Source organism: Alternaria atra (assembly GCF_907166805.1).
Source record: "Alternaria atra isolate CS162 genome assembly, contig: 19, whole genome shotgun sequence".
In the NCBI taxonomy this organism is placed as follows: domain Eukaryota; kingdom Fungi; phylum Ascomycota; class Dothideomycetes; order Pleosporales; family Pleosporaceae; genus Alternaria; species Alternaria atra.
In genome coordinates this window covers 293,149-318,706 of record NW_025091316.1, presented here as the reverse complement: position 1 = coordinate 318,706, position 25,558 = coordinate 293,149, and the positions used below count along the sequence as shown (strand labels likewise).

At 49.3% G+C, this 25,558-nt stretch overlaps 8 protein-coding genes across 8 annotated transcripts; 6 read left to right on the top strand and 2 right to left on the bottom strand.

Moving 5' to 3' along the window:
* Window positions 1-2,538: 2,538 nt before the first annotated feature.
* On the top strand, window positions 2,539-4,880 carry ALTATR162_LOCUS250 (uncharacterized protein; the record flags this gene model as incomplete). The annotated part of the gene is made up of 3 exons (XM_043307843.1): window positions 2,539-2,935; window positions 2,983-4,211; window positions 4,335-4,880. The coding sequence occupies 3 exons, from the start codon at window positions 2,539-2,541 to the stop codon at window positions 4,878-4,880; spliced, it is 2,172 nt and encodes a 723-aa protein (XP_043163778.1).
* A 1,757-nt stretch (window positions 4,881-6,637) lies between these two features.
* ALTATR162_LOCUS249 (uncharacterized protein) lies at window positions 6,638-7,659 on the bottom strand (the record flags this gene model as incomplete). Its single annotated transcript, XM_043307842.1, has 2 exons — window positions 6,638-7,576; window positions 7,630-7,659. 2 exons carry the CDS (start codon window positions 7,657-7,659, stop codon window positions 6,638-6,640), a joined length of 969 nt encoding a protein of 322 aa, XP_043163777.1.
* A 666-nt stretch (window positions 7,660-8,325) lies between these two features.
* ALTATR162_LOCUS248 (uncharacterized protein) lies at window positions 8,326-8,687 on the top strand (the record flags this gene model as incomplete). The annotated part of the gene is made up of 2 exons (XM_043307841.1): window positions 8,326-8,463; window positions 8,523-8,687. The coding sequence occupies 2 exons, from the start codon at window positions 8,326-8,328 to the stop codon at window positions 8,685-8,687; spliced, it is 303 nt and encodes a 100-aa protein (XP_043163776.1).
* Window positions 8,688-9,912: 1,225 nt separating this feature from the next.
* Window positions 9,913-10,509, top strand: ALTATR162_LOCUS247 (uncharacterized protein; the record flags this gene model as incomplete). The annotated part of the gene is made up of 2 exons (XM_043307840.1): window positions 9,913-10,144; window positions 10,268-10,509. The coding sequence occupies 2 exons, from the start codon at window positions 9,913-9,915 to the stop codon at window positions 10,507-10,509; spliced, it is 474 nt and encodes a 157-aa protein (XP_043163775.1).
* Window positions 10,510-10,856: 347 nt separating this feature from the next.
* ALTATR162_LOCUS246 (uncharacterized protein) lies at window positions 10,857-12,744 on the top strand (the record flags this gene model as incomplete). Its single annotated transcript, XM_043307839.1, has 3 exons — window positions 10,857-11,063; window positions 11,135-11,390; window positions 11,444-12,744. The coding sequence occupies 3 exons, from the start codon at window positions 10,857-10,859 to the stop codon at window positions 12,742-12,744; spliced, it is 1,764 nt and encodes a 587-aa protein (XP_043163774.1).
* A 506-nt stretch (window positions 12,745-13,250) lies between these two features.
* ALTATR162_LOCUS245 (uncharacterized protein) lies at window positions 13,251-14,361 on the top strand (the record flags this gene model as incomplete). Its single annotated transcript, XM_043307838.1, has 2 exons — window positions 13,251-14,264; window positions 14,350-14,361. The coding sequence occupies 2 exons, from the start codon at window positions 13,251-13,253 to the stop codon at window positions 14,359-14,361; spliced, it is 1,026 nt and encodes a 341-aa protein (XP_043163773.1).
* A 2,491-nt stretch (window positions 14,362-16,852) lies between these two features.
* ALTATR162_LOCUS244 (uncharacterized protein) lies at window positions 16,853-17,656 on the top strand (the record flags this gene model as incomplete). Its single annotated transcript, XM_043307837.1, has 1 exon — window positions 16,853-17,656. One exon carries the CDS (start codon window positions 16,853-16,855, stop codon window positions 17,654-17,656), a length of 804 nt encoding a protein of 267 aa, XP_043163772.1.
* Window positions 17,657-21,311: 3,655 nt separating this feature from the next.
* ALTATR162_LOCUS243 (uncharacterized protein) lies at window positions 21,312-24,786 on the bottom strand (the record flags this gene model as incomplete). The annotated part of the gene is made up of 11 exons (XM_043307836.1): window positions 21,312-21,786; window positions 21,839-21,959; window positions 22,006-22,182; window positions 22,431-22,506; window positions 22,553-22,970; window positions 23,023-23,049; window positions 23,097-23,242; window positions 23,293-23,468; window positions 23,518-23,573; window positions 23,621-24,156; window positions 24,211-24,786. 11 exons carry the CDS (start codon window positions 24,784-24,786, stop codon window positions 21,312-21,314), a joined length of 2,784 nt encoding a protein of 927 aa, XP_043163771.1.
* Window positions 24,787-25,558: the final 772 nt, after the last annotated feature.

Below are 25,558 nucleotides of genomic sequence, written 5' to 3'. Positions count from 1 at the left end.
AGATCGTTTCGCATATTTGTAACTTGTTACCTGCAGAATTTGCAGTGCACGGTTTGCACCCTCTTTGATCATACGTGGTTGTGATATCGCGTCCAAGACCCTTGCGGTGGTAGGTGTAGTCCTGCAGACGATCGACGTTGCATGGCTGTTTGGTCTGGGCGACATGATATTCCCGCCTTGCGTGTCTTCCGAAATCAAGAATGTCCATGGTGGGGCAAGATAAATTGGATAAATCATCGGCTGGAAGTCATCAGGTTTGCGTAGATGACAGGCACATCGTGTGGCTTTGAAATCGTTTGATCGCCACTAAATGGTGCACGCGTCCAAGGCAAACAAAGGGTGTTCAGTAGCTAAGTCTATCGAAATAGTGATCAATTGTTGTACTCACTACTTCGGAATCGAGTTCTCTCCTGATTGATATGTGATGCTTTCTCAAGCCACAATGCTTGCGTGCTCGCAAGTCCTTCCTTGCAGCGCATCGTTCGCTTTGGGTCGTCCCACACGGAACCCGAGGCGGGGCTATGGAGTTTATGCTTCGAACTACGAGAAGATTGCAGGTAGCCTGGATGCTCAGGTTCCGGTGGCAAACGTACGTTATTGACAAATAAGTGTAGGATTGGTGGTGGTACAAGGCTGAGGCAGTCCAGGTAGCGAGATCATCGGCCACAGCAGGATTGTTGCCAACCACTCCGTGGCTTCGTGATACCCAGGCAAATCCTCTTTACGTACGTAGCCAAGTCCGGGAAATATTGGAATCAGTGAACGACGAATCCTAACATCTGCAACTAGCAGGTAATTTGACGATCGGCCGCTGTCACTTGTCAACATGACTCAATGGCCAGTGCAGAAACCTGTCATCTCTTGCACCGTGCTATGTAACTGCAGCCGGCTCGCGAGATGCACATGTCTCTGTTTGCGCAAAGATAACACCATACCGGCCAGAACGGAATGAAGTGGCATCGCTTCGGTCATGGGCAGTTGACGATGCCATTATTCGGCGATAACGCGGTGCGTCCGGACAGTAAATGGCTGAAAGCGTCGACGTCAAGTGGAAATGCGGCCACAACTCCGCTGCGCGACACAGCCGAGCGTCCGTGTCGGCGAATCAATACAGAAAAAAACCGAGAAATGTATTGATGGTGCGGTACACGTTGCGAGCAGAGTGGGTCTCAGGTTCCCCTGGATGTGTGTCAAGAGTGTTTCGGCCGTGTCGCGACGCGGTAAAGAGACAGGGCCAGTTGGAAGCGAATGCTGACTCATCCCATTCCCTCACCAAACTAGGCGCCACACGCGATGATACAACCCCCCACCCCCAATCAGCTGCTCCGTGCCATCAGACTCGCTCTCGATTGAGACAAAACTTTTCCAGCTACGATGAAACTGGATTGTTAAACCCCGGTAGTGGAGTTGATACAGCGGGAAGTTGCGTATCTCACGGCCAACCTCTCCCATCACTCCATCCTTCCATAAACGACATGCACCATCCCGTTTGAGCGCTGAAACTCGACCCCGAGGTGGAACGAGTGTTGGGATGTCCTTCTTGCTGAACTCATCGACCAACAGCTCCCTGTCAGATTGTGGTCACGATGGGCATGGCAGCGCTGCATCCATGTTAACAGCTCGGCCTCAGTAACATGGGGCACTTGGTGCGCAGCCCTGAGGAGCCTCTCCGAGCCAGCCGAGAGGATCATGGAGACAACGACTGGTGCGACCGTTCAGAGTGCGTCTAATCGCCTTTTGGCACCCCAGCAGCCTTGCGCCCGGTCCACCACCCATTACACCATCCCCGCCAGACTCTCTTTTGGGTGAACGCTTCTGCTGTGCCCGTTCCAGATCACCTGCAGCCAAGGCGCGTCGCGACACTTCTCTCAAACTTGAGCCCAAGCGGTTCCGTTGCGTCAATCACAGAGACCATTGCTCTTCGTTGTTCCTTCTCGGATGTTGCAACCCCCGTGTATTCATCATATAGCCTAGCAACCCCTCCAACCGCCTTTCCTGCTATTTGGCCCGTCACTCTTTAGGATCCTGCCCAACTACCTTCGTATACATTTCTTTCGTTTGGAGCGGGCTCCATCCGCGCTGGTTGCGTTGAGAACATTGTTCTCGTACACTCTTTTGAGAAGCTTACATCACATTCGGCGCCACATCTGCTCAGCCATAGTCGCACAGCGCTATCCTCTTGACACATTCACTTGGCTGCAGCCTTTTACTTTCGTTACCAATGTAAGTCCTCTCGACATAACCTTGTTCCCTTGCACTGCTTTATAGCATACCCTGGCGGAACCATCGCTAGTGCAGCACAACGATTACGTTCAGCTACTCGGAACAATATGGATCACATCGTCAGTCGCTTACCATGTTGCAATTCAGACTACCTACAGACCATTGTTAAGGTCATTGTATATAAGGACGAAAATAAAGATGGAATTCAATACGGTTCAGCAGTAAGCACTTTACGAGAATCTACGCCTTTGCTTCGCGTCTGGGCAGACTAACCGGCTCAGTAGATACCGTCCGTCACCTAATCGACAGTACGCTATGGGACATTCCTCTCCCACTCCAGGAATGCAAGCCATGTATTCGTACGGTGGCCTCCCTCCACATGGACAGCAACATCAACAACAACAACAACAACAACAACAACAACAACAACAACAACAACAACAACAACAACAACAACAACAAGGCATGCAGCCTATGTCCAGACCTTCGCCACCGCAGCCCACGTGGGCTGTGCCGCAGACCCACCCGTCGTACTATGCTGCGCCGCAGGGTCCTACTGCAGGCAGCAGAGAAAATCAGCAACAGTTCATGGGAAGATCAGATGTGATGACATCGCAACCGACTGTCACAAGTGGTGTCGTCTACAGTAACTCTATGACTGCTCCCCAATCGCTAGCAACAACCAACTACTTTCCTGGCGTCATCGACACAAGTAAGCGTCCTGAAGAGCACACATGCACGCAATGCTAACAAACAAAGGTCCGTGGGGCCAGAAGGTATGCGAAGAGCTAGAATCGTTCCCTACTCTGGATTCAGACGTGACGGATTTCAGCCATGGTATGATGGGACATGACGAGAACACTCCGATAATCGACCTACGCCAGTACAACAACATGGGCCAGCAAGAACACGACAACATGGTAAACTTCAACCCAAGCTCCACCCGGAGAATGTCTGAGTCTTCCTTTTCTATGTCCAGCACAGGCGGTGTGCTGCCAGAATCGGCACCTTATGAAGAGATGGGTTCGTCAGAACCAGTTTCATATGCGTCTGAGTATGATGCGTGGAGCCACGCGGAGCCAAATGCCAGTCACCTTTTGTCACCGCTTGCATCACCACGCCGATCTCAGTACGATGGTGTTGTTCGAAGTGGAAGCCGATCCCGCGCATCACCGGCATCGCACAACAACGTTCGCTCATCGCCATACACACTTGACAGCAGTCGGTTCAAGAGGTGGTCTACCGGACAAGCGCCCACATCCACCCCAAACAACTCACGCCCGATGTCACAAGTTTCTGATCGATATGCGCCATATGGTCCTCGGATGAACCCACATCACTCCATGCCCGCTTACCCTTCCAGTGCTTACAACAACTTTGGACTTCCTACGCAAAATATGTTGTATTCGCAAACACCCCCCTCGCATCCCAATAGTCAACCATTCTTCGCGCCTCAGGACCAACAGCAGTTCCATCTCGAAGTGCCTCGGCCACTCCCTTCTCAGGGCCTCTTCCGTTTACTCCAAAGCAACGCAGATCGTCACGGAGGATGCTCATCCCACTTTGCAGATCTCTCAGACCCGCCAGATCTATACTCATCTCTGCACGAGGAAGCGTTGAACCCACCAGAGTCTGATATGAACCCTTCAGATCCGGACCTTATTCCCCACGAGCAGGATCTTCGCTTTGTTGGCGATCTATACACACCGCGTTGGGTCCGTGGACATGGCAACAAACGAGAAGGTTGGTGCGGTCTATGCAAGCCTGGCAGATGGCTTGTACTCAAGAATAGTGCTTTCTGGTACGACAAGTCCTTCACACATGGTGTTAGCGCAGCCACCGGTGCGGCATTCCAGGGCCCACAAGACACACGCCGGACGGAAGGCAACCTTGACGTCTGGGAAGGACTTTGCGGAAGCTGCGGCGAATGGATTGCGCTCGTCAGCAATAAGAAGAAAGGAACGACGTGGTTCCGACATGCATACAAGGTAGGTTGGTAGTCTTTCCTTCGCATCCCATCATGCTTGACTGTTCGTTCTTCAGCAGTCCTGATTCAAGTCACTACATTTTATCGGATTATCGCAGGCCAGAGCATGCTAACAGCATCACAGTGCCACACACACCCTAAAGTTAAGGATGGACCCAAACGCCGCCGTGAGACACAGGCTGGACGCGTTCGCGCGGCATCATCCGCTTCAGCTACATCGTCCTCATACCCAATCAAGCAAGACATCTCGCCATCAAACGCAACATCTCACCGTCATTCCACACCGACGCCGATAACCGGTAGTGCGTCGCTGCAGTCTTATGGCATGTCAAGCGGACCGTCTTCCATGCCCACCTCGACACCGACATCAACCCCACAAGTCAACACTTCATGTCACCCCAGCAGTACAGCATATCCCACGCCAACTTCAGCGACACCCACAATGCATTCGCTCCGGACCCCCACGGCAACTTCCTTTGGCGATGCGTACGGCGAACCAACAAACAGACACGAGCCTGTGGTCGGCATGTTCACAACGCCATTACAAAGCTTGTCGAGCTTCTCTGGTCATCATTATTCACCAAATCTCTCGCATCAAGTGAGTGAACCGGAGCTTGTCGGTATACGGACGACTACTACGGCGCTTAACTCGATAGCGAGCATGATTTGAGTTGGATAGCCGATTTTCAGACTTTCTTCCAAGAGCAACAATTGTGCGCTGAGTTTTAGTGGGCGTTGCCGGCGATTTGGTACTGCAATGGTGGGTTAGCATCAGAAGGTCACCGTATAGGTGGTGTGATATGGGTATCTCATCCCCTTTCATCGTTTTTACACTTGAATCTTGCGTCCACTTGGTTTCCCTACCCCCTTCCAGCGTTCTTGTTTATAGCGTTCATCCCCCCAGCGTTGCTTCAATCTTGGCATTCACGAAGGGACGACTTCCAGCATTTTCAGCAGCATAGCTTTTCCTCACACTAGCGATATCCCCCTTTTACCACGTAGGTAGACTTTAGTAGTTCCGTTCCGCAAACGTTTATAGACTTGCTTCTGCACCCTTGCAAACAACTCAACAAAACGCTCAAGACCATTAATTCTCAAACCGTTGAACGTGCTTTGACAGAAAGTAGATTTGTCGAAACTGCTAAACATGCTTTCTTTACGAAGCCAAAAAAGTGGTAGTGGTGTACGATCGTGCATCCTTTTGCTTTTCATCCGCTGCAAGGTCTATGCGCCTAGTGGATCATCCCACGCTCAGCCACATCACCACCACCGCCGAGACACACGCACTGCCACCTCACTGAAACATCACAACAACACATATCCCAAACCACAAAACCACATGTAGCCAACACTGTCTCCGGTCCAGTCCGTTCATCAACTCACCAAACCCATCTGCCGGACGGACGAAAAAAAAAGGCTACCTCGGTATACACCCGCACACATCACGTTTCAGCATTCTTGCCGTCTGGTCTCAGATCCTGTGGCACAACTTGAAACTGAGGCGGTGATTTCTGGCAGTTGGGACCATGGAACACGTAGGGCGTGAGGCTGTGTAACAAGGATGAAGTGGATCGGGTTCGTAGTATGATGGACGGAATGTAAGGTTTGACCGCTTTCTTGAAAAGTGTCGTCCGTGGTCGGTCGTTTGGGCGACATGAAGAAAGGTGGTTTGACATGAGGTATGTGAGTGGAGATGAATGTATGATGTTTTCAGCAGATCTTTGGTAGCAAGAATCCACTTCTAGTTTGCTCGTATCGTGAAGGACTCATCACACTATGCTCCACCCCGATCTGGTCTCAAGCTCCGCGCTCTCCGCGCCCTCCACAAAATTTACCATCCCATGATACACAGCACTTCCCATACACGCTTCCTCAAACCTTCTTAATTCATAGGAGATTGCTCATGCGCAATGTTCTTCTTGATGACCTGACAGGCTTCTTTCGTATTCCGCACTTTCCGCACCCGCATCCTCCTCCCGCATGATCTCCCACGTCCACAAAACATCCTTGCTCCCGAAGCCAGGCGGTCCTTCATACAGCCGCCTCACCGATCATATATGTGTCGTGCATATGCCGGATATGCCACGTCGTAGATCCCGTTCGGCCGCGCCTGGACCCTTTGATATCCCAGCCCCAACTTTGGGGTCACCTTATACAAGGAAGAAACTAGACAGATGTAGAAAGCCCTTTTACTACGTTGCCTACTGCAACAACATAAACACAGATATCATATATAGATAGATAGCTTAGACGTCTACATTAGTATAAGATGTCATTTAGTTCCTTGTTAGATGCGGTTGTGTGATGCAACGTAATAGAAGAGTTTAGCACCGGTTTAGTTTCTTCCTTATATAACGTAGGGAAAGCATTACGAGTTGGTACGAAGCTGAGCGCTGAACTGAATGCAATATTTCCGGTCTTAGGATGTCATGACGAACATCCGCATCCGGGTTTGCCGTGGTGCTTTAAGTCGTGGTATGCCGTTTTGACAATGACTTCAACCGACTCCGACTCCAGTTTCAGTACACCATTCGCGCTCTTCTCCTCAAACGGTGTCGAGGCTTCCAATTGCTCGTCGTACAGCACACTTCGCTCTAGTAGAAATATTCCAGAGTCGGGATACCCTTTCTCAATTCTCTTTTGCCCTTCTGCGATACACTCTTCAACGTCGTAATTTCCTACGGTGAAATCACGACCAGTAGCCTTCTCAGCAGATCGCAGAACCTCGCTCGCGGATGTTATAACGCCAGCAGCGTATATATACTGGTTCTTGACTTCGTCCCAATGTGAGATGGCCCGTTCGACGACTCGACCCACTCTTTGCAGACTGGAAGCTGCGAATTTCTCGGTGCCGGTACCGTGGATGGTTGCGCTGTACCATTCCATGTCGAAGCCCATGTTGCCGCCGATGAGCTGGGTGTCTAGCGTGTAACCGGTCACGATTGCAGTCCATTCGAAGCCTGGGTGGTCTCTGGCATTGTTTTGGAGATGGGTGATGACTTTGGCCCGTCCGGCGTGTTTTGGGATGCGCGTTTGTATCTGCTGGTTCATGCTGTCGTGGCTGAATTCATCAGGAATGAAGCGCTTGACGCCTGCGGCGATGGCGGCATCGATGATACGTATGTGTTGCTCAAAATCCCCGCCTGACATTGTGCTTATGATTACATCTTGTCCGACCATTGCTGACTGGAGTGAAGTGGACGAGAAATCCGACTTCTTGTGCTGTACCGCAGAAGAGCTGATATGGGGTGGTAGGCTGAGGGTTTGTGAAGGATAGGTGAGTACAGTGACTTGATAGCTGTAGGCGTGAGATTCAGTTTCTAATGGGAGGAGGGCGTTGATGATGGCAAGACAAAGTTCCCAGTTCTACTTGTCTTGTTAGCCAACTGATACTTGCAAGCCCTATCATATCGCTTTACCCCTAGTATCATAACCTTTTCTATCGCCATATTGTTTAGTTGTAGGTATCAACGATCAGTGTATGGAGTCTGCTGCACGACCGTAGCATGCTGTGTCCTTACATATACTGCCCACCCCGCACTTGATGCGGTTGAAAGGAAGAGCCAACACTAGTTCATTCACGTTACAGGGGATGGCTGGCAACGAAGATATACGACCATGTAATGCGGAGGTAGAAGATATTCGAATGTTGTCTCTCCATAAGAGATATGTCAAGATGAAAGTTCTATTCGGGGTTCCCTATTTGCGATACCATTTTCCTGGTCGCCACCCTAAACTGTAAGCGCATATCAATACGAGCCGGCGTAAGACAATCAGATGTGGAAGAGCAATGTGTAAAGCTTGTAGTCTAATAGAAACACAGTGCATACAAGAGGACGTCGTGGGGAAGTTGCGGAGTTGCTGGCGGGATGAACAGAAACAGTGCCAAGCCCGCCGCACGGACGCGGCATATCCCGGGATCGCAGCTGTGCGAGCTTTTGCGGACGACGATAGCAACACCACCGAATCTCCCGCGACCGCAACACCATCTCCGCTCATCTCCCCGGGCCCCCAACATTACGTCCAGTGCGTCAATTCTCCCCTCCGCAAGCTCTGCCCCGCCAATTGGACCCCCACAGCAGCGCGCTGACCCGCAAAACTCCAGGTAGCCCAACATGAACGCCGCCCGCTTCCTCCGCCCCTTCTCCAGGGCCGCTGTCCGCGCGCCCATGGCTGTCCGCCCATCGGCCATGGCGCGTCCCGCCCTCATCGCGAGCCAGAACAAGAAGACCGAGGTTGGCCCACAGCAGATGGTGAGATAGAATGGGCATGCGCAAGATGTGGAAAAAGGGACGCTAATATCAAGTGATAGACTGTCCTCAAGTCGGCTATGCCCCAGCTCATCCCCTTCTTCTTCGTCAACGAGACTACCGTGGCCTTTATCCTCCTGCCATCGCTCATCTACGTCTTCTCCAAGTACATCCTACCCCAGCGCGTGCGCCTCTTCGCCGCCCGTCTCTTCATCAGCAAGTTGTAAGCGAGAGAATTGGAAGGATAAGAAAGAGCGGATGACACCGTACAAGTAGTGGGAATATGCTCATAGACAATTGAACGGCATTGCACGAAGGAGTGGTGGTTCTTTTGTGAAATATTGACTACAGATACTTGCCATGTTCTACAGGCGTCTTCCGCCCACTCGTGAGCTACGCCTACAAGGAATTGAAGAGCTGGGCCAGCTACAGTACAGACGGACTTTATCTATGGCGACAATTCTACACTGATGGACGGTAGCGGGGTTTGCTAAAACCGCCAGCGTAGAGCTCCAGGACACCCCTCAACTCTACCTAGGCTTCTTGGCTTCATCCTACTCGAGACTTCCATTCCCCGCACGTGCATACTTACAGGAACACAGTCTTGTGACCAGCTCTCCAGTAGCTTTCTCCGCCTAGCATGGATATGGAGGCATGTCGTTCAACACATCCATTGAACAATGCCTACTCAGCCACCACTAACGAAGCTTCTTTTATCATTACTATACTTGTGACACGCGGAAGGAGGCCAATCTCATGACATGCGATAACACTTACACTTACACAAAACACCATGTCCATTTCCAACTCGTATGTCTTCTGGGGAATTTCGGTTAGATAATCAGTTCGTGTTCAATTGTAGCGAGAGCAGCTTAAGCATGACTATCAGGCCACAGGGACACTTACTTCCAACCCTTGCGGCCCTTCCTACTATTGTCATTTCAAATCCCGCTCTTGGTTTTGGCATTTTTACTTCTTCCTTAAACTAGCCAACAAATATTGTCGATCAACATCACGCGCAGTGATTGAGGCTGTGAGAGAGCGAATCAAGAGATTGCCTCGGATCACCTGCTACAGATCCCTTGGTGAGTCCGACATAAGACCGTAAACACGACTGATCTGGCATACGCATGCACGTTTCCGTCTTCCCCCATGTTGTTTCTCCCGATGCTCCTGCGTTTCCAGCGAATAAGGACCTATTTTCAATTAGGTGTGCGATCTAGTGTGCAAGCAAATATGCAAATGTTGTGCAGTAAAGTACATATGCAGGAGCCCACGATCTGGCAAGCAGCCAAGTTCCCAAGAGTGTGATAGACACGCGGCGCACACGTCGGCATAACAAACATGGTGGAATCCAAGGTAGATATAAACTGCTCGTCGTGGCTCAGCTTTTATCCCACCTAGTAGAGTCAACAATTCTACTTTCGTACTCACAAGCCAGACCTATCCACCATGAAGTCCACCATCGTCACTGCTTTCCTGGGTTTTGCGTCTCTCGCGATCGCTGCACCTGCACAGATTATTACGCGTCAAACGTCTCTTGAGCAGGTTACAGACAGCTACGTGTTCGATATATCCATCGCCGAGTTCATCGATAACCGCAATGCGAAGACTGGTCCTGCGGAATTGGATTGGTCGAGCAATGGGTGTACTGCGAGTCCGGATAATCCGTTTGGGTTTGATTGTACGTTCTGTCATTCCTCTTTTCCCTTCCTTCCCTTCTACTTCCGCTTCTTCCCCTTTTGCTTCCCCTTCTCCTTCTCCTTCTGCCTTCTCCTTCCACAGTTCTATTTACTGACCACCACAGTCATAAACTCGTGCTACCGCCACGACTTCGGCTACCGCAACTTTAAGAAGCAAAACCGCTTCGATGCGAACAAAGCGCGTATCGACGATAAATTCAAGACAGACATGTTCAATCAGTGTGCGAATGAGGCGGTCAAGGGGCCGTGTGAGGCTACTGCTACGCTGTACTATGAGGCTGTCAAGACGTTTGGGAAAAAGCGGGATTTAGAGATGGCGGGGGAAAAGAGGGCCGTTAATGAATGATGTTTGCAGGAATAGAGATGGTAGCTTCAAGTAACAAGGAGTGTTCAAGGTCTTGGGCTCGTTTTCAGCTCTGGTGGTAGACGTATCTTATCGATAAGGCTGCATGCTCGGTCGTTTTCCAACTGGGCGGTCGATCCCAAGCCCTCGTCATCCCATCAGGGTCCAAGTCCCTATTCCAAACCGCTATTGACCTAACGGTATCCCGTCTTACATCCCTATGAACATCAGCATGCCTTCCTCTAGTCACTCTATCACTCCACTCCAAACACGTCACCCTCGACCGAGGTCATCCGAAGTCGCAGACCCTGTGATGCGTCCGCGTGGGCTCACTCTTGGCGCCCGACAATATGACCGAATCGCAGCAACCATACGAGCTCACTGAAACTCGCAGCAGGTCCCCAGCTACAGTCACCACAACGATGCCGCAGGATGAGCTCGAGGATTTCCACGCAGTGGATGCGCGACTGCACAATAGCACGCTGAGGAAGCTGGATTGCTTATTACTTCCGTTTCTAGCGCTGCTGTTCTTGTTCAATGCGCTGGACAAGTCGAATGTAGGTAAACCCCCATCCAAGGCCCCTTACCACACCCTAGAAAAGAAGAATATGCTGATGTGAAAGAACAGATTGGTAATGCGGAGTCTGCGCATTTCACGGCGGATATCGGGCTTGACAAGGGCGCGCTGAATACCGCTGTTGCGCTCTTCTTCGCTTTCTTCGTAACGTTACAACCTCTCGGCGCGGCGCTGGGGAGGAGATATGGCATGGTGCTTTGGGTGCCGAGTTGTATGATCCTCTGGGGGGTTTGTACGGCGTTGCATGCGTGGGTGAGGCATAGATGGCAGCTATTCACGTTGCGCATCTTGATCGGATGTCTGGAAGGTATTGAAACCTTTGCACATTATGAAGAGTCAAGAGCTGACATCATACTCTAGCCGGGTTCTATCCAGTCACCGTCACGTATCTCTCCCTCTTCTACACGCGCTTCGAATTCGGCAGACGGCTCTCGTTCTTCTACGGCCAGGCAGCCGTTGGCGGCGCTCTTGGAGGCCTTATTAGCTACCTCGTATTCTCACACTTTGGGAACGACGAACACGGTTCGGACAAAGAGTGGCGGCCGTGGCAGGTTCTGTTCCTACTCGAAGGCACTCTAACTGTCGTCGTGGCATTCATCGGATACTTCTGGCTACCACACAGCGTAGAGACGGCTTGGTTCCTTACGCCCGAGGAGCGTCAATACGCATCGGCGCGTGTTGTAAGAGACAGGGACATACAAAATGCGCCTGCAGCGATTCAGGAAGATGAACGTGAGGCGGGGGATACCTACGATGAGGAATCGCGGGGTCTTCTCGACTCGTCCAAGCATTCGACCTCCTCTAACACGCCCGCACGACAACTGGTTGATGATCGCGGTCTGAGTCCTCACGACATACTCTCAGCAGTCTTCAACACCAAGATATGGCATATCCTAGCCTGCAACGTCTTGTCTGCCGTCCCGGTCTATGCCTTCTCTGTCTTCCTCCCACTTGTACTGGCGCCTTTGACAGAAAACGCGAACCCTGCGCTCATCAATCTGCTCACTGCGCCGCCGCATGTCTGCGGAGCCATTATACTATACTTTGCCGCCAGATACAGTGACAAGCATCGTATACGCCTTAAGCCCATACTGCTCGGCCTACTAATCATGGTAACAGGCTTGGTCATCGTGGTCTTGCTACCATCTGCTTGGGCAGTGCCTCGTTACATTGCGCTCAACATTCTCCTCTCTGGTACTTACATCGCTTCTCCGCTCACGGTAGCGTGGATATCTGGTAACACGCCCTCGCCAGGCAAGCGCGCATTACTCCTTGGTATAAATGGCTGGGGTAATCTCGCTGGTGTCATCTCAGCAATCTTGTTCCGACCGAAATATGCTGCGGCTGGATACATTGTGCCTTTCTGGTGGACGCTTGCGTCTGTTGCGTTGGCAGCCATTGGCTATGTGCTTTTCTACAGACGTTTGAAGAGGGAAAATGAGACGAGACAGGGCATTTTGCGAAAGTGGAGTGAGGATGATGTCGAGGCTGAAAGGCTACATGGCAGAGGTCCGGTGCCGCAGCAGCAGAGGTGGCTGAAGAATGCTAGTGATATGATGCGGTCCCATTCGAAGCTTGCTTGGTTAGCGGACTGGCTTGAGAAGGCTGTGCGATCGGGCAGAGAGGGCGACGATAGGCTTACATTTGTCTATGGATTGTGAAGCGTGAGCTACAGAGCCATGCTACCAAGAACACAGACCTCTTTATGTAAAGTTTGGGTTCACATGTCATCTCCCAAACTTTCGAGCGGGGCAGAGCATCGTCGAAGCGTTGCGCAGCCTCAACTTTGTGATTTCTCAGCCTCCGTATGCCTTAGCAGCTGAAGAGCGAATGACAGCTAGTGCCACTAAAGAGGAGGGAACCCGCTTCCTTCTTATATGGCTCGACATTATTCTAACCCAAACATCATTACAAACAATATGGCGAACACGACCGTACCTAGCGATCCACAGTACCACTCATGGAAGCCCGAGCCTTTGGTCCGCGGCACGTTCTCAATCCTCTCGTCTTCTCTTCTGACGATGATTCTGTGTGTGTGTGTGTGTGTGTGTGTGTGTGTGTGTGTGTGTGTGGACAGCTGTTCATTGAATATTCCCGAGCGTGGAAAAGCCAACGCGCAGTTCTGGCGAAAATTAGGTTGGATGCTTACAACACTTTTTGCTCCAGAATGGGTATCTCGCATCACTTCCTGGCACACTTAACAAATGCTTACGGTAGCAAGGTCGTCTGGACTGCTTTTCGTGAGCACTTAGACGCAACAGAGATCGGGAAGACCATGCGAAAGGCTTTTGGTCAGCCGGAGCCCCCAAGTCTCGTGAAAAAGCTACCAACAATGCTGTACGACTTCTTCCGATCCGTGAATCCGGAACCTGATCCGGAATCTCAAAGACACACATGGACGCATACGCATTCCCTATATGCCACGATAGGTGGTTTTGTCGTCGATACTCGTGACCTAGGCCAAGACTATCTTCCCGAGGGGCGGCAAAGGATGACACTAGCCTTAGGGGGTCTTGCATTTATTGCCGGCCATGACCCTTATCTTATTCCGAATTTGTCTGTTTCTGAAATAACAGACAAGAGCAAGGCAAACATGTTTACGAAGATGATAACTTGCGGCCAAGCGTTGTGGTTTGGCATCCAGTATTTGACTCGGATATCTCAGGGCCTTTCCATCTCGCTTCTTGAGATCAACACCGCTGTACATGCCGCCTGTGCCCTGGCCCTATATTTCTTCTTTTGGTGGGATAAGCCGCTGGATGTTGGAGAACCAACCATCTGTACACATGACGATATACATCCAATGGCCGTATTTGGCACTGTTTCACAGATGTATCTTGTTGATTGGTCGTCGATCGATATGGACGACTGGGATGACCACGAAAACCTCTACTCTTCGAGCGAATCCGAAATTGCGGTATCTCATCCTACAGTTGAGCATATCTTGCTCAGGCCATCGAAGGATTCAAAGTTCCCGTCAACAGACTATCTCGTATACCATGGCTTTGTTATGAATAAAAACGAGGATCTCTCGCATTTGAAGGCTCGATTTAACGATCTAACCAAGCTGGATTTCGACCGCTTCAAGCTAGCTGCAAAGGCTGATAGAAAGTACGGGTTGCGCACTGTTAAATCGTCTCGCTTCCTTCCTGTAGACCAGCGTACGCCCAAAGTCTTCAGTGTACGTTCGCGTAATCGGCCTGACGATGCAACTTGGCTGGACCGACGCGACAAGATACAGACATATGTAATTAATGGATCACTAGGATATCTTCTAGCAGGTGCGCTCTACGGCAGCGTACATCTCCTTGTCTGGAATCGACCTTTTCGCGGTAAGACCGACGAACTGCTTTGGAAGCTAAGCAGCCTTACAATCTTGGTTTCGGGTCTAGTGCCTTTATATTCTCTCTTGGTTTTTGGTTTGTTCTACAAAACCAATCTAGGCAAACATTTGTGGGAACTGAATAAAACAGCCTCGAAGTTGCCAAGATATTCTCTTAGGTTCGCCCTGGGAGTGATGGGACTAATTTGGTTCCCCATGGCACTAGTTGCTACCGCTATTTTGCTTCTCTATGTTTTCGCTAGAATACTCATCATAGTCGAATGCTTTCTAGATGTCTTTCATCTCCCGGACTCGGCTTTCGAGGTTCCGAGGTGGTCGCAGTACTTCCTGCATGTCGGGTGATAGAATAGATCAGGTTCTGCAGATAGCAAGTTACATTCATTTGTTCGTTCGACTAACATCTGTACATGAGTTACTACTTCTAATCATTAGCCCTTGAAACAAAACAGCAAGACAAGCTTGCACAGCTCTGAAGGAGTCGGCCAGCTGTCCATCAGAACGTTAGGCGAAAGAATATGTTCAGCTAACACAATTAATCAATAGTGTCGTGACGATGATGACAAGCGTGGTGGAGCTACATGTTGCATGGCGTTATGTACTCCATCTACCCAAAGCTGAACTTGACTTGCAGTGCGAGAAAGAAAGCAGATCAGCTGATTATATTCTGCAGCCTAAGGTGCTACTAGTTTGGGACCTGACCCCTAAAGAGCTTTGACACTTTTCACAGCCCCGCAGTCTCGCTTCAGACGGTAAGCTTTTAGCTAGCGCCATACGATAAGTCTTAAACAAAGTATGGTAGAAGCTAGATACTCCAAGACGGTCGAGGTGGTCTAGGCTTTCCGCACTCGAGGTGGCTTACATCATGCCATTTCCGGATGCTTTTCTTGCCGATGAGGCAGCTCTGATGATAACTGCCGCATCTGGCTCTGAGCACACTACCTGGGCATGTTAGTGGACTACTGCCAACTAATTGTGAGCGCGAATACTACTGATCCGGGATTACTACAAATTAAAACTGGCTCAAGCAGCAGATCTTTATGTTGCGATACTTCTCATTCGAGAGCCTCTTTTTGCATGTAGAAGCGTATGAGTGTGAAGTAGTTATGAGTGGCTCTCGGTTGGTCATGGGTCATCGCAGTACCGTGGTTGCAGTGATGGGGCTCAAAGAGCATGTGATGGTCATCAGAGGTAACTTACACAGCCTTTAGACTTCACATGGCCTCTATTTCTCCTCCTAGTACGGATAGACATGCTTAGTCTTGCGACTTTTGGTTCGGAATTAGAATGCGATGACTCACGCGTCGCTCGTCTCAGAATGGACTTTCCAGGGAAAGATACGCCAATGTCATAAAGCAACGATAGTTCGATCATAACCTTACACATGGTCGTTAATTCTGAATCTCTCTTCCTTTGTAATGGCAGTACTCAGACTACTATGAACTGGGCAAAGAGACAAACTCAAACTTTATGCATCTTTGGGGTTCGGCAACGAAGCTGAAGGAATAGTGGCTCAACCTGAACGCCGACGCGAAGCTCCATTTTACGAATTAGACCTGATGCTTCTCCATAGACATGGCTCAGCCCCTCTTAGGCTAGGCATACTTGCTGTGGGAAGGTTGTGTTGGAAAAGATGACGCAGTATGCTAAGCGGCATCGGAAGTCTGTGCCAGGAGCATCTGCAGCAATGGATGAGACGAAATGGCCCACTCATGAGACTTGAGGCAGATGGTAGTCACGTTGGCACCTCTCCCTCAGAGTCTTCTATGTGTAGTGGCGTTTAGCAATGAAGATACCTCGGGAAGTTCATAGCTGGGAAAAAGCAAATAGCTACCTAGGTATACATCTGCGTGCAGGCCTAGCCCCAACGCCATCCCATTCAAAGTGTCGACACATCTATCAGTCCTGAAATGTAATCACTTGAGCCACTTTCGATACCACTCAAAAATCGAAAGGTTTAGAGGTTGATGGGTCGTGACGCTCATAGCGCTTACTGCTGGGTGCTGCGCACTGTCTAGATGGCAGAGAGTCTTTAGCGTTGACTGTGGCTTCTCAACTTTCAAGAACGCCTCGCGAGGCAGTTGAACTGTTCCACAAACACTCACCGCATCAGCTCAGCAGCTTGGCTGCCCTGGTCGGGTGCCAGAATTGTTAGAATACTATTTTTTAGCCACTTTGCTCTATCCTATAAATTCCACTCAAGTACTTAAAACTACTCCTTCATCATTTCATCTACTTCCTGAAGTACAACCACGAATCGAAACTTCTTTCAGATCCAAAACGCCGCTCAGTATACAACCAGGAATATTTGAAGCATCAGACCCCGAACACACTTTCCCCGTAATTGTAAGTACAAATTGGCTAGAACGAAACCTGCATGCAGCGACTGATCGACGAAATAAGACGAAATTTCCTGAACCGTCGCCAAAATGGGTGCTGAACTCAGCAAAGCGGTCGATCCCATCAAAGCAATTGCAGTCGCAGGAGAAAACTTTCAGGCGGATCAAGTGATGAAAGACATCGGAGTGAACACGCAATTCAATGCCAAAACACTGGACAGCAAAGCGAACCTTTCCTACCAGGAGAATTTTCCTGATCACGTCATCCACATGTTCAACGACAAAGTCCGGACCACTAGCGAGTGTGAACCGGAAAGATTGCACTACTTTGCTGTCTATCACCCCGGTTCTGAAACGTTCGCGGCTATTCAAAATCAATTGTATGAGAGGAAGGAGTTTATTGGATGCTTCAACGACTTGAATGAACTCGGTACTTCACTTGTTTGGACCCGGCAGTCAGTTGGACGGAAGGCCATCTTGCACGTGCTACTTCCATCTGGCCATAAGTATCGCATTGACAACACAATTCATATACCGCCAGGCATCCTGCCTCTACGTATCTACGGTCAGACTCACTTAGATGGCGAGCCTTATGTGTCTGCAAAGTTCGACGTCAAGGGAGATTTCAGATCCACAGGGCTGGAGATGATGTTTCGGGGTAGAGAACGGCTAGCCGCGAACTCACTTGCCACAATTGCCGGGTCCTCGGCTGGTAGCGCGTTAATCTTGGTCAGTGGGGTATTATTCTTTACCCCAGCAGCACCTCTTGGTTTAGTGGGTATTTTGGCAACCCCGGTCGCGGCATACTTTATCGGAAAGGCTTGCAAAGACAGTGTGAAATCAGATATGATGAAGAAGAAGGTCGGAAGGATTGGCTGTAGTCGAACAAGTTAACTCAGTTGCGAGCAGTAAGGGCCTGGCAAGGCACTATGGTGCGACAAACTGGGGGCGGTCTTTCAACTTCGAACAATGAGGTGCCAGGACGTACCGGACCACATGTACTAGAACGCCTTGCACAAGCGAGTGTAATGTTTCATAGTGGTACAATTTAGACCTTTTATAGTTGAAATGAATGCGTTGCTGTTCTTCTACAATAAGGGCCTATGTAGTGATCATCATATGTATGATCTTTTTGTGTGATGCCAAGGTCTAGAGTCCTGTATTGAACCAGACGGATAAGAGGGGATATCCGATTAGCTACATTCACTGGGTTAGGGTCTATATACCCCACTCCCATCTCATCTCCTTCACGCCCGTATAGCTGCCCCTGGCTCCTCTCTCTCCTCCTCCTCCTCCTCCTCCTCCGTGTGGCTCATCATATGCTCATCATATGCTCCTTATGCGTCCCTAGGGCATATTGTTGTAGGATAATCTTATAGTATGCGGAGGCATGTCTAATAGGAGGAGAATAGGCTAAAAAAAGCTGTATTTTACTTCTATCTCTTGCATAATTATACACTTTAGCTTACTACTGTCTCCTCTTCTACACACGAGTCGCTCCTCTTGCCCGTAACTCGCCTAAGCTCCTATTAGCTAGCCAACTTATTATATGTTCTACAGCTTTGTAGTACGATCGCTACACAGGCCCTAAATTTATAGCAAAAGAAGTATCTATTGAGTACAGCATAAAGTACCATACATCCCAAATTCTGTAAGAGCAGACTGGTGGAATCTCACATGGAAGATGTTTGTTGTGCAAAAACTCTATATACCACGGTTATTTGCTACTACTTCAACACATCATGACAGTTCACGCTTCAGAGATCGTCAGGCTACTAAGCGAACAAGGCGCAATATACAGTAAGTTATCCTCTGTATACCAAGACCCAACGTAAAGAGTACAGACAACCTTTTGATGATACTCCTTCGTTGAATCTGTAGGCATGAAAATTAGGACTAGGCTAACTAGGACCTTAGTCTTAGTATCTACAAGAAACAAGTCTTTACTAACGCCCGCTTACTTAGCGACGGGAGGTGTTAACTAACGCATAGTAGGGCAGGGGAGCTTCGGCACTCAAAATCCTCGACGCGCACAGCCGATGTGATGTGCATATGTGGTGAAGAAACATTAGAGCTCTCGGGTACACGTTGTCTCATTAATTCCAGAAAATCGCCTAGTGTCGTCGGAATTGGAAGATATTGACTCGGTAACCATCCATTCATGGAATCCGTGCATGCAAATTCGACCATAGAGCGTGTGAACCTGCACGTGGAGGCATGCCCGCAGCGTGCAGCTTGTTGGTAAAGATCCAGATAGAGTTCTCCAAAGGACATTGACAAGGCCTCTTTTTCGGATATGTGTACCACGGAAAGGAGGGCATCGTCGCGAAGATGTAGTCGCGAGGCATGGTAGCGGAGCTATGGGATGCTTGATTGGCCCCAAAAAACTACAGGATTGAATATCTTCTTCCGAGCTACGCTGTGCGATATGTTTGTTGACAACGGTGCCGCCATAAACATAAGCCTCGAGAAACTCATTCTTGACAGTTTCGCCCTTAGAGCCGCCTAACAAATGAGCCAGCGTCCAGAGAGCATCTGTGAGGATTATTACTTCTGCAATGTGCCGGTAGACTTCGTTAAACTTGTCATTGCCCTGTACCCGCACTGCCAGCTTCTTCGGTTGATCTTGGTACTGTTTAATCATAAGCATCAAGCGAAGAAACGATGACATACTTCCTTTTCCAACTACGAACTCAATTGTATGAGAGAGTAAGCACTCTTGTAGCATCCACAACCTCTGGAGATAGGACTCTGCGCAGATGTAGTCAGTGTGCGCATCGTGATGGGCATGAAGCTTTTCTATAAATTCATTATAGTCCTCAAAACCGTCGACAGCAGCGATATTGCAGTCGTATAGCCCGTCGCATCCTCTGACTGCAATTGTCTTTCTAGCCATCCTGAAGATATCCGGAATGGCATCCACGATCTCTGAGACTTCTGCTTGATTTCCTGATCGACAGTCAACGTGTCTATCCAGAAGGTGCTATCACCCACTAAAGCTGGTAGGTCGTTTGCGATGCAATGCGCTTTCTCCTGCGATGCTTTTACCTCGTATGGTATACCATCAATCGAACGCCAGGACCAATCGCCCTAGACATGAGAGAAAGCGATGTAACTGGTATATTTGATATGTGCCTCGAAGAGCTCTAAAGTAGCGTTTTTGAGGTGCGCGGATTTAATTAGGGAAAAACCCTTAAGGCGTTCCTAGATTGTAGATTCTAGGCTTATACTCTCTTGCGATACGCCTAGCTTTAAACTTGCTGTTGTTGTGCCGCTAGAAGCTATAATATAGAACTGACACTAAGAACAAAAGTCAAAAGTAGACGTTATAGCCTTAGAACTAGTAGAAGTTGGGTTTAAGCTGTATTGTTCGGTAAGAGGGCTGCGTTAGACAACTTAGTCCCGTAGCTGTGGCTAAGCAAGAGGCTGCCTAGAAGCGCTGCAAGACCTCAGCTTTGCGACCCCGCAAGAAACACACTATTGGTAACTGAAAAGCGGTCAGAGGACCAGTACCGTGAAAGGGGAGGAGGTACGCTGCTCTCTGGCCTGACTTGATGCATCACCTAACCTGGAGAGGTGCCGCTACCTGCAGTAGCAGCTGACCGTCTTGTCGCAAACGAATTCAGGCTCGCAACAACTCCAAGCCCGCATGGATAGTACTAGCACATCTACCTAACAGTTCAGTCTATCCGACGTTTAGTGTTCCGTCTTATTCCCTGCGATTGCAACACTACAACAGACACCAAGATACGTCGCTTCACGCCTCGCCATATATCAGCTTTCCGGCCTGAAAGACTACGTCTAAGGCATGGCAGGCGTGATGAAAATGCGCATGCGCGATGACTACAGCGCCGATAAAACTAACTCCCATGTCTATCGGGACTCCATTAGGCCTTGGTTTTCCGTGTATACGTACACCCCTAATCCTGAGCCTGATAGAAACCCCATGTGCGCTTTATGGTACTTGAATCTAGCTGATTGGGGTCTTCTCTGGAGGAACCCGCCTGGTATTCTCTCTTGAACACCAAACTTTGTAGGTGCTGTTCGAAATTGCTGCGATAATGGGTTGAAAACAAAGTTCAGCCACATAGTAAACCTCATTTATGATATCGTTCCAGGTTAGCCGAAACCTCCAAGCTCCCTATCAAGAATCAAAGAGAAGATGCAACTTGTCATAGCATGCAAGCAGGATTGCTCGCTCAGAAATGCCGAACTTAGCCCAGTGTCTCGAAGATTCCCGTAGACACATGTACACTGTCTGTATGCCATAGTGAGACTTCCTCGCGCAACTATGGCATAGTGCCCCTTCACTACACAGTATTGCCCCAGGGCAATACACCATTGTGTCGCAATGCTACTCCCACCTGCACCATCTCAACTCCAGCACTGGGACTACCCAACCGTTTCTTATAGAGAACATGGCCACGCTCAACAATTTGCTCAAAGCACAAATGTTAGTCCTAACCATCCATAGAACTGAAATACCTACGAGCGCAAGCAAAAGGACATTCCATCTTTGGCCCGGAATATCTAACGAACTCGACTGTCTCTACAGCGTGGTTGACCCTGACAATTGGGCCTTGATTGCCTCCACATCGATCTTGCTCTCGGTCAATTTCGCCTCTAAAGTCTCGAGTACCTGCATTGCTTCCGACACGGCTTGACTCCTTAGCCTACGCATCGATTGAGACTCCTGATCGTTCTGGAACACTCGTTCTTCCCTCGATCGCTCTAGATCATCATCGATGGCCATGAAAAGGATCCAAATTTTCTCCACGACGAAGTTTTTGACATATTGCTTTTGCAATTCGATAGCCGCTTTTAAGCCCAAAAGAATGGCCTCGTACGGATTGGGCCGTTCGTCGCAGACCTGCCGCTCAAAAACTGCCATCTGCGCTTGCTGAACTGTTTGCTTCCTGCGCTGTGCTGGTCTAATACCTGCACTATTAGTGTATACGGCAGTCATGGCGTTTCGAAAATAGGATATTCCGACTGTGTCCGTACAACAGCGGTTCTTCTGATCTCTGTGCTCGACATTAGCAGATTGCGATTGATGTAGGCTATCAATCTACTTACCGCATGAAGACGATCATATTCTGAGCGCACGCGTCCATGACGTCCTGAAACATTACGGCTTTGTAATTGAGGCTTTTCAGGAGTGCATCTAGCTCAACTGTCATCGGTCTAGGGCCGTTGCCTTTGCAGTGTCAGCCAGACGATATAGTCTTCCAAAGAAGTCGTACCGCGAATTTTCGAATCAAGATATTCAGTCGCTGATGAAATCTCCCATCTCACGTAGCGGAGCTCGTCTTGCATACTTTCTTCCACGGCTTGGAGAACAGTCTCGAGATTGTCCTGTATCGGCTTGAGCAACAGGTAGTTCCAACTGCGGACGGGGCCTTTGGGGAATTTGGAGCTTCCTTGGATCCTATTAGCTTGAACACCCTCTAAACAATGAACGCTGGTTGTCTCACCCTGATTCCGCATGTGTGATCTGTGCGTACTGTGGTGGAACTAGAAAAGTCAGCCCCTGCCACCCGGTGAGTCCTTCAATCATACCGTCGTGAGCCATTCGTGGCACATACTCCTAGCATGTTGAATACATGCAGGCAAACAGTCTTCTACGTCAAATGAGTGTGAGGCATGCTGAGGGTAACAAGTATCATACGCAATGTGTCTAGTAGCCGCTTCTCAATGTCGTCGAACAGTCTGTTGATGCGAGCGTTTACGTTTGTTAAACAGAACTGATAGAATATTAGTTGAAGTCTTTTAGCATGGTGGATCATTTACATCGCGCAGTGTTCCAGTTTCTTCTGAAAATGTTGGCTGGATCGCAGTGGTACGCTCGTAGGATCCCATCTGCATGCTACGTATGTAGTCTGGCAATGTGAAGGCTACGAAGCGAACAAGATCTCGGGCTCGATTCGGCGCACATTGTGAAACCAGGCACTGCTTGAGCGCAGGTATTCCAGTATGGTTTGGCGTGAGAGGGAAAATGGCGGGTTCTTTAAAGGCAAATCCACTGACATCACACTGGTAGTCATAAGCGGATACGCAAAACATTTCGAGAGGTAGGATCGTAGGCTCTATGGCATTGGTGACGACGCGCCGTTTCCAATCCATGATCTTTTCGATGCCGAGCCGATTCCGTTCCTTGGTCTTTTTGGTGACGCGCCTATTCCGTGCCTGGACTAGAAGCTCAGTCTTCCTAAATCTTGGTCAATATGAATCAAACCGCATTCTCCGATTCCCAAACTTACTGGAACTTTAACAAGCGTGTCTTGAGCCTACAAAAACTGTTAGAGACATTTCGAATCTGCTCAGTGTCACTTACTGGATCAGCTGTTGAGTTTCAGGGGGCAGGTCCTGGTTGAGCTCTGCCCGACTAAGTAGCTCGAGCTGTGTGTTTAAATTCTGAAAATATGTCTTCTCGTCCGGCTCGAATTCTAGTTTGGATCCGTTGGATTTCAGATTTATCCTCTTTCTTGAAGTCAGTACGGTTGCTCTTCGATCGGATTGCTGCTGCAAACCTCAGAAAACGTAGCCGCTACGATCACGAGACGATCTCGTTGCATTTCCGTGATCTTTTTCAACATGCTGTTATTGGATATAATACGATCGATACTGCTCGATATTATGACGGCTGAGCAGTGTGGCAGGTAGTCCACTACGCTAGCGCGAGCAAGCAGGTTGATATCGTTCTGCCCTAGTAGATGTCAGTTACTTCCTTCGGCACGTAGCATTTGAACCAAGACCTGGGGTATCAGCGAGAATCATATTGTTCTCGAGAATAGCAAATTTTCCGCGGATCCTAGAATCGTAAGCTCTTAGTCTAGATACTTTCTGAGCAGTACTCACGATACGAGCTCAACAAAAGGCCAGGGGTCGTTATCGTTCGTCCTGGCATCAGCTGGACGACCATGTGTGAAGCGGGATATACCAGACCAGAGCTCATCTGGCGTACAAGCACATATCGCGCGAGTGTCAGTTCGGACTTTGCGATACATATCATGGGCTTGGCCAATAAGGTCGTCTCGGACGTCATGGCGTGAATACGACTGTGTGCTCCTGGACAAGAAATCTGTTATGGCATTTCTGCCCTTGAAATCCGGATGGTTTCGAAAGATTGCCATAAAGATACCAATGGCGGCTTCCGTCTTAGCCTCTGTATAGTCTTCGTCCACACGGCCGGAAATGTTATCGTCAAGTCCATGTTCGCCATCGTCTTCGAAAGGGAACAGACCGTTGTTCATGTCCTGGAAGGCTTCCTCCAGTCGCCTTCGCACAAGTTCCCATCTGAAAAAAGTGACTAAAGCCATGTATCTGGACCCTGGTAATCCAGCCCAGTAATGGTACTCGAGAATGACGCGCGTACAGCTTTCGCCGTCGTCTCCCTAAATTCTCATTAGCTTCAAGTACTAGCTGTGTGATCTGCTAGATGGACCTACATGCATGACAATTTCTACATCGTCGAGCAGTGCTCCAATGAGGTAGGACTTCCCTTGCCCAATGTCTCCCACAACGCCAACACGTATCGGCTTGTTAACATAAGGTGAACGATCGGTTCTTATAGTCCGGGCTAGCTCACCCCATGACGCGTTACCCTGTTTGGCTCCCTCCTCGCATATAAGTGCTAACTCATCCTTAATCTCTTTCACTTTCTGGTCGACTTCCTGGTAGCTCGGGTGATAAATGGAGAGATCTGATGTGATGTGATCTGGTCTAGGATCATGTCTGTATCTCGATCTTGGACTCAACATTTCTGAAAGACTGGCATCATTGTAAAGCCAATTCAGGTTGCCCAACGATGGAACAACTGCGGGACTTGACTGGTATGTCAATCTATCTTCCATCTGCTCTTCGTTACTTGGTGGGTGAGTAATCTCATCCGACTCAAGTTGTTCTCGACCATGTACAGACGGCCGAAGAGGAAGCGGGCGATTGAAAGTTTGCCTTGCGGAATCTTCTTGGTTTGTGCATATTACCGATGATGGGGACAACGACTGGTGGATTGAATCACCCATGGTTACTTGTGAAGCGGACGTTGATGTGGACAGCGAAACTGCACTGATCTCATCAAGAGAAGAGGATCGAGGTAAGCCATCAATCAGAAAAGGGTGCCGGTATATTCCTGATCCCTCGGATGATGCTTCATCAGAGGAACGTTGAGAGGACCCAGCTGGCCTCAGTGGATGCTCCCGCAATCTGTGAAGACTTTCTGTGACTTCCAAGGACCTACGAGGGTAGCAAGGATGGCGAGATTCTCGATTCCCTTGCGAACGACGATGTTTTCGTAACTGAGATCGAGACCTGCCCATACTATCTCAGCGAGGTTGCCTGGGTGAAGTATACGGTGGGATATGCGTGTCAATCATGCCGTATGTAAGGGAGAAGAAGATAAAGCCTGTTCATCTTTCAAGGTATGTCAGTACAATTGATCAGCGATGATGGTCACTCATACAGACGAGGTTTCTCTGTATCTTTTTATGACCGAAAACGACGACTTAGGATTTGTGCAGTGCATTTCAATCCAAGTGTCAAGTGGGAATACTTACATAGAACTGCTCTTGTGTGACGAATTATCCGATCTGTACACTCGATTTTGACTGGAACAACGGAGGCACTTCCACGTCGAAAACAGAATGGCAATGTGATGAACGAACCGGAAGAGACTCGAAGCTTCACAAGGATGAAAGCAGGAGATAGAAAATAGGAAGCAGATTTACTTGCACACCCAACTCAAATATGATTCTGTCGCCATATAACACGGGTGAGCCAATACAGGAGATACCATGC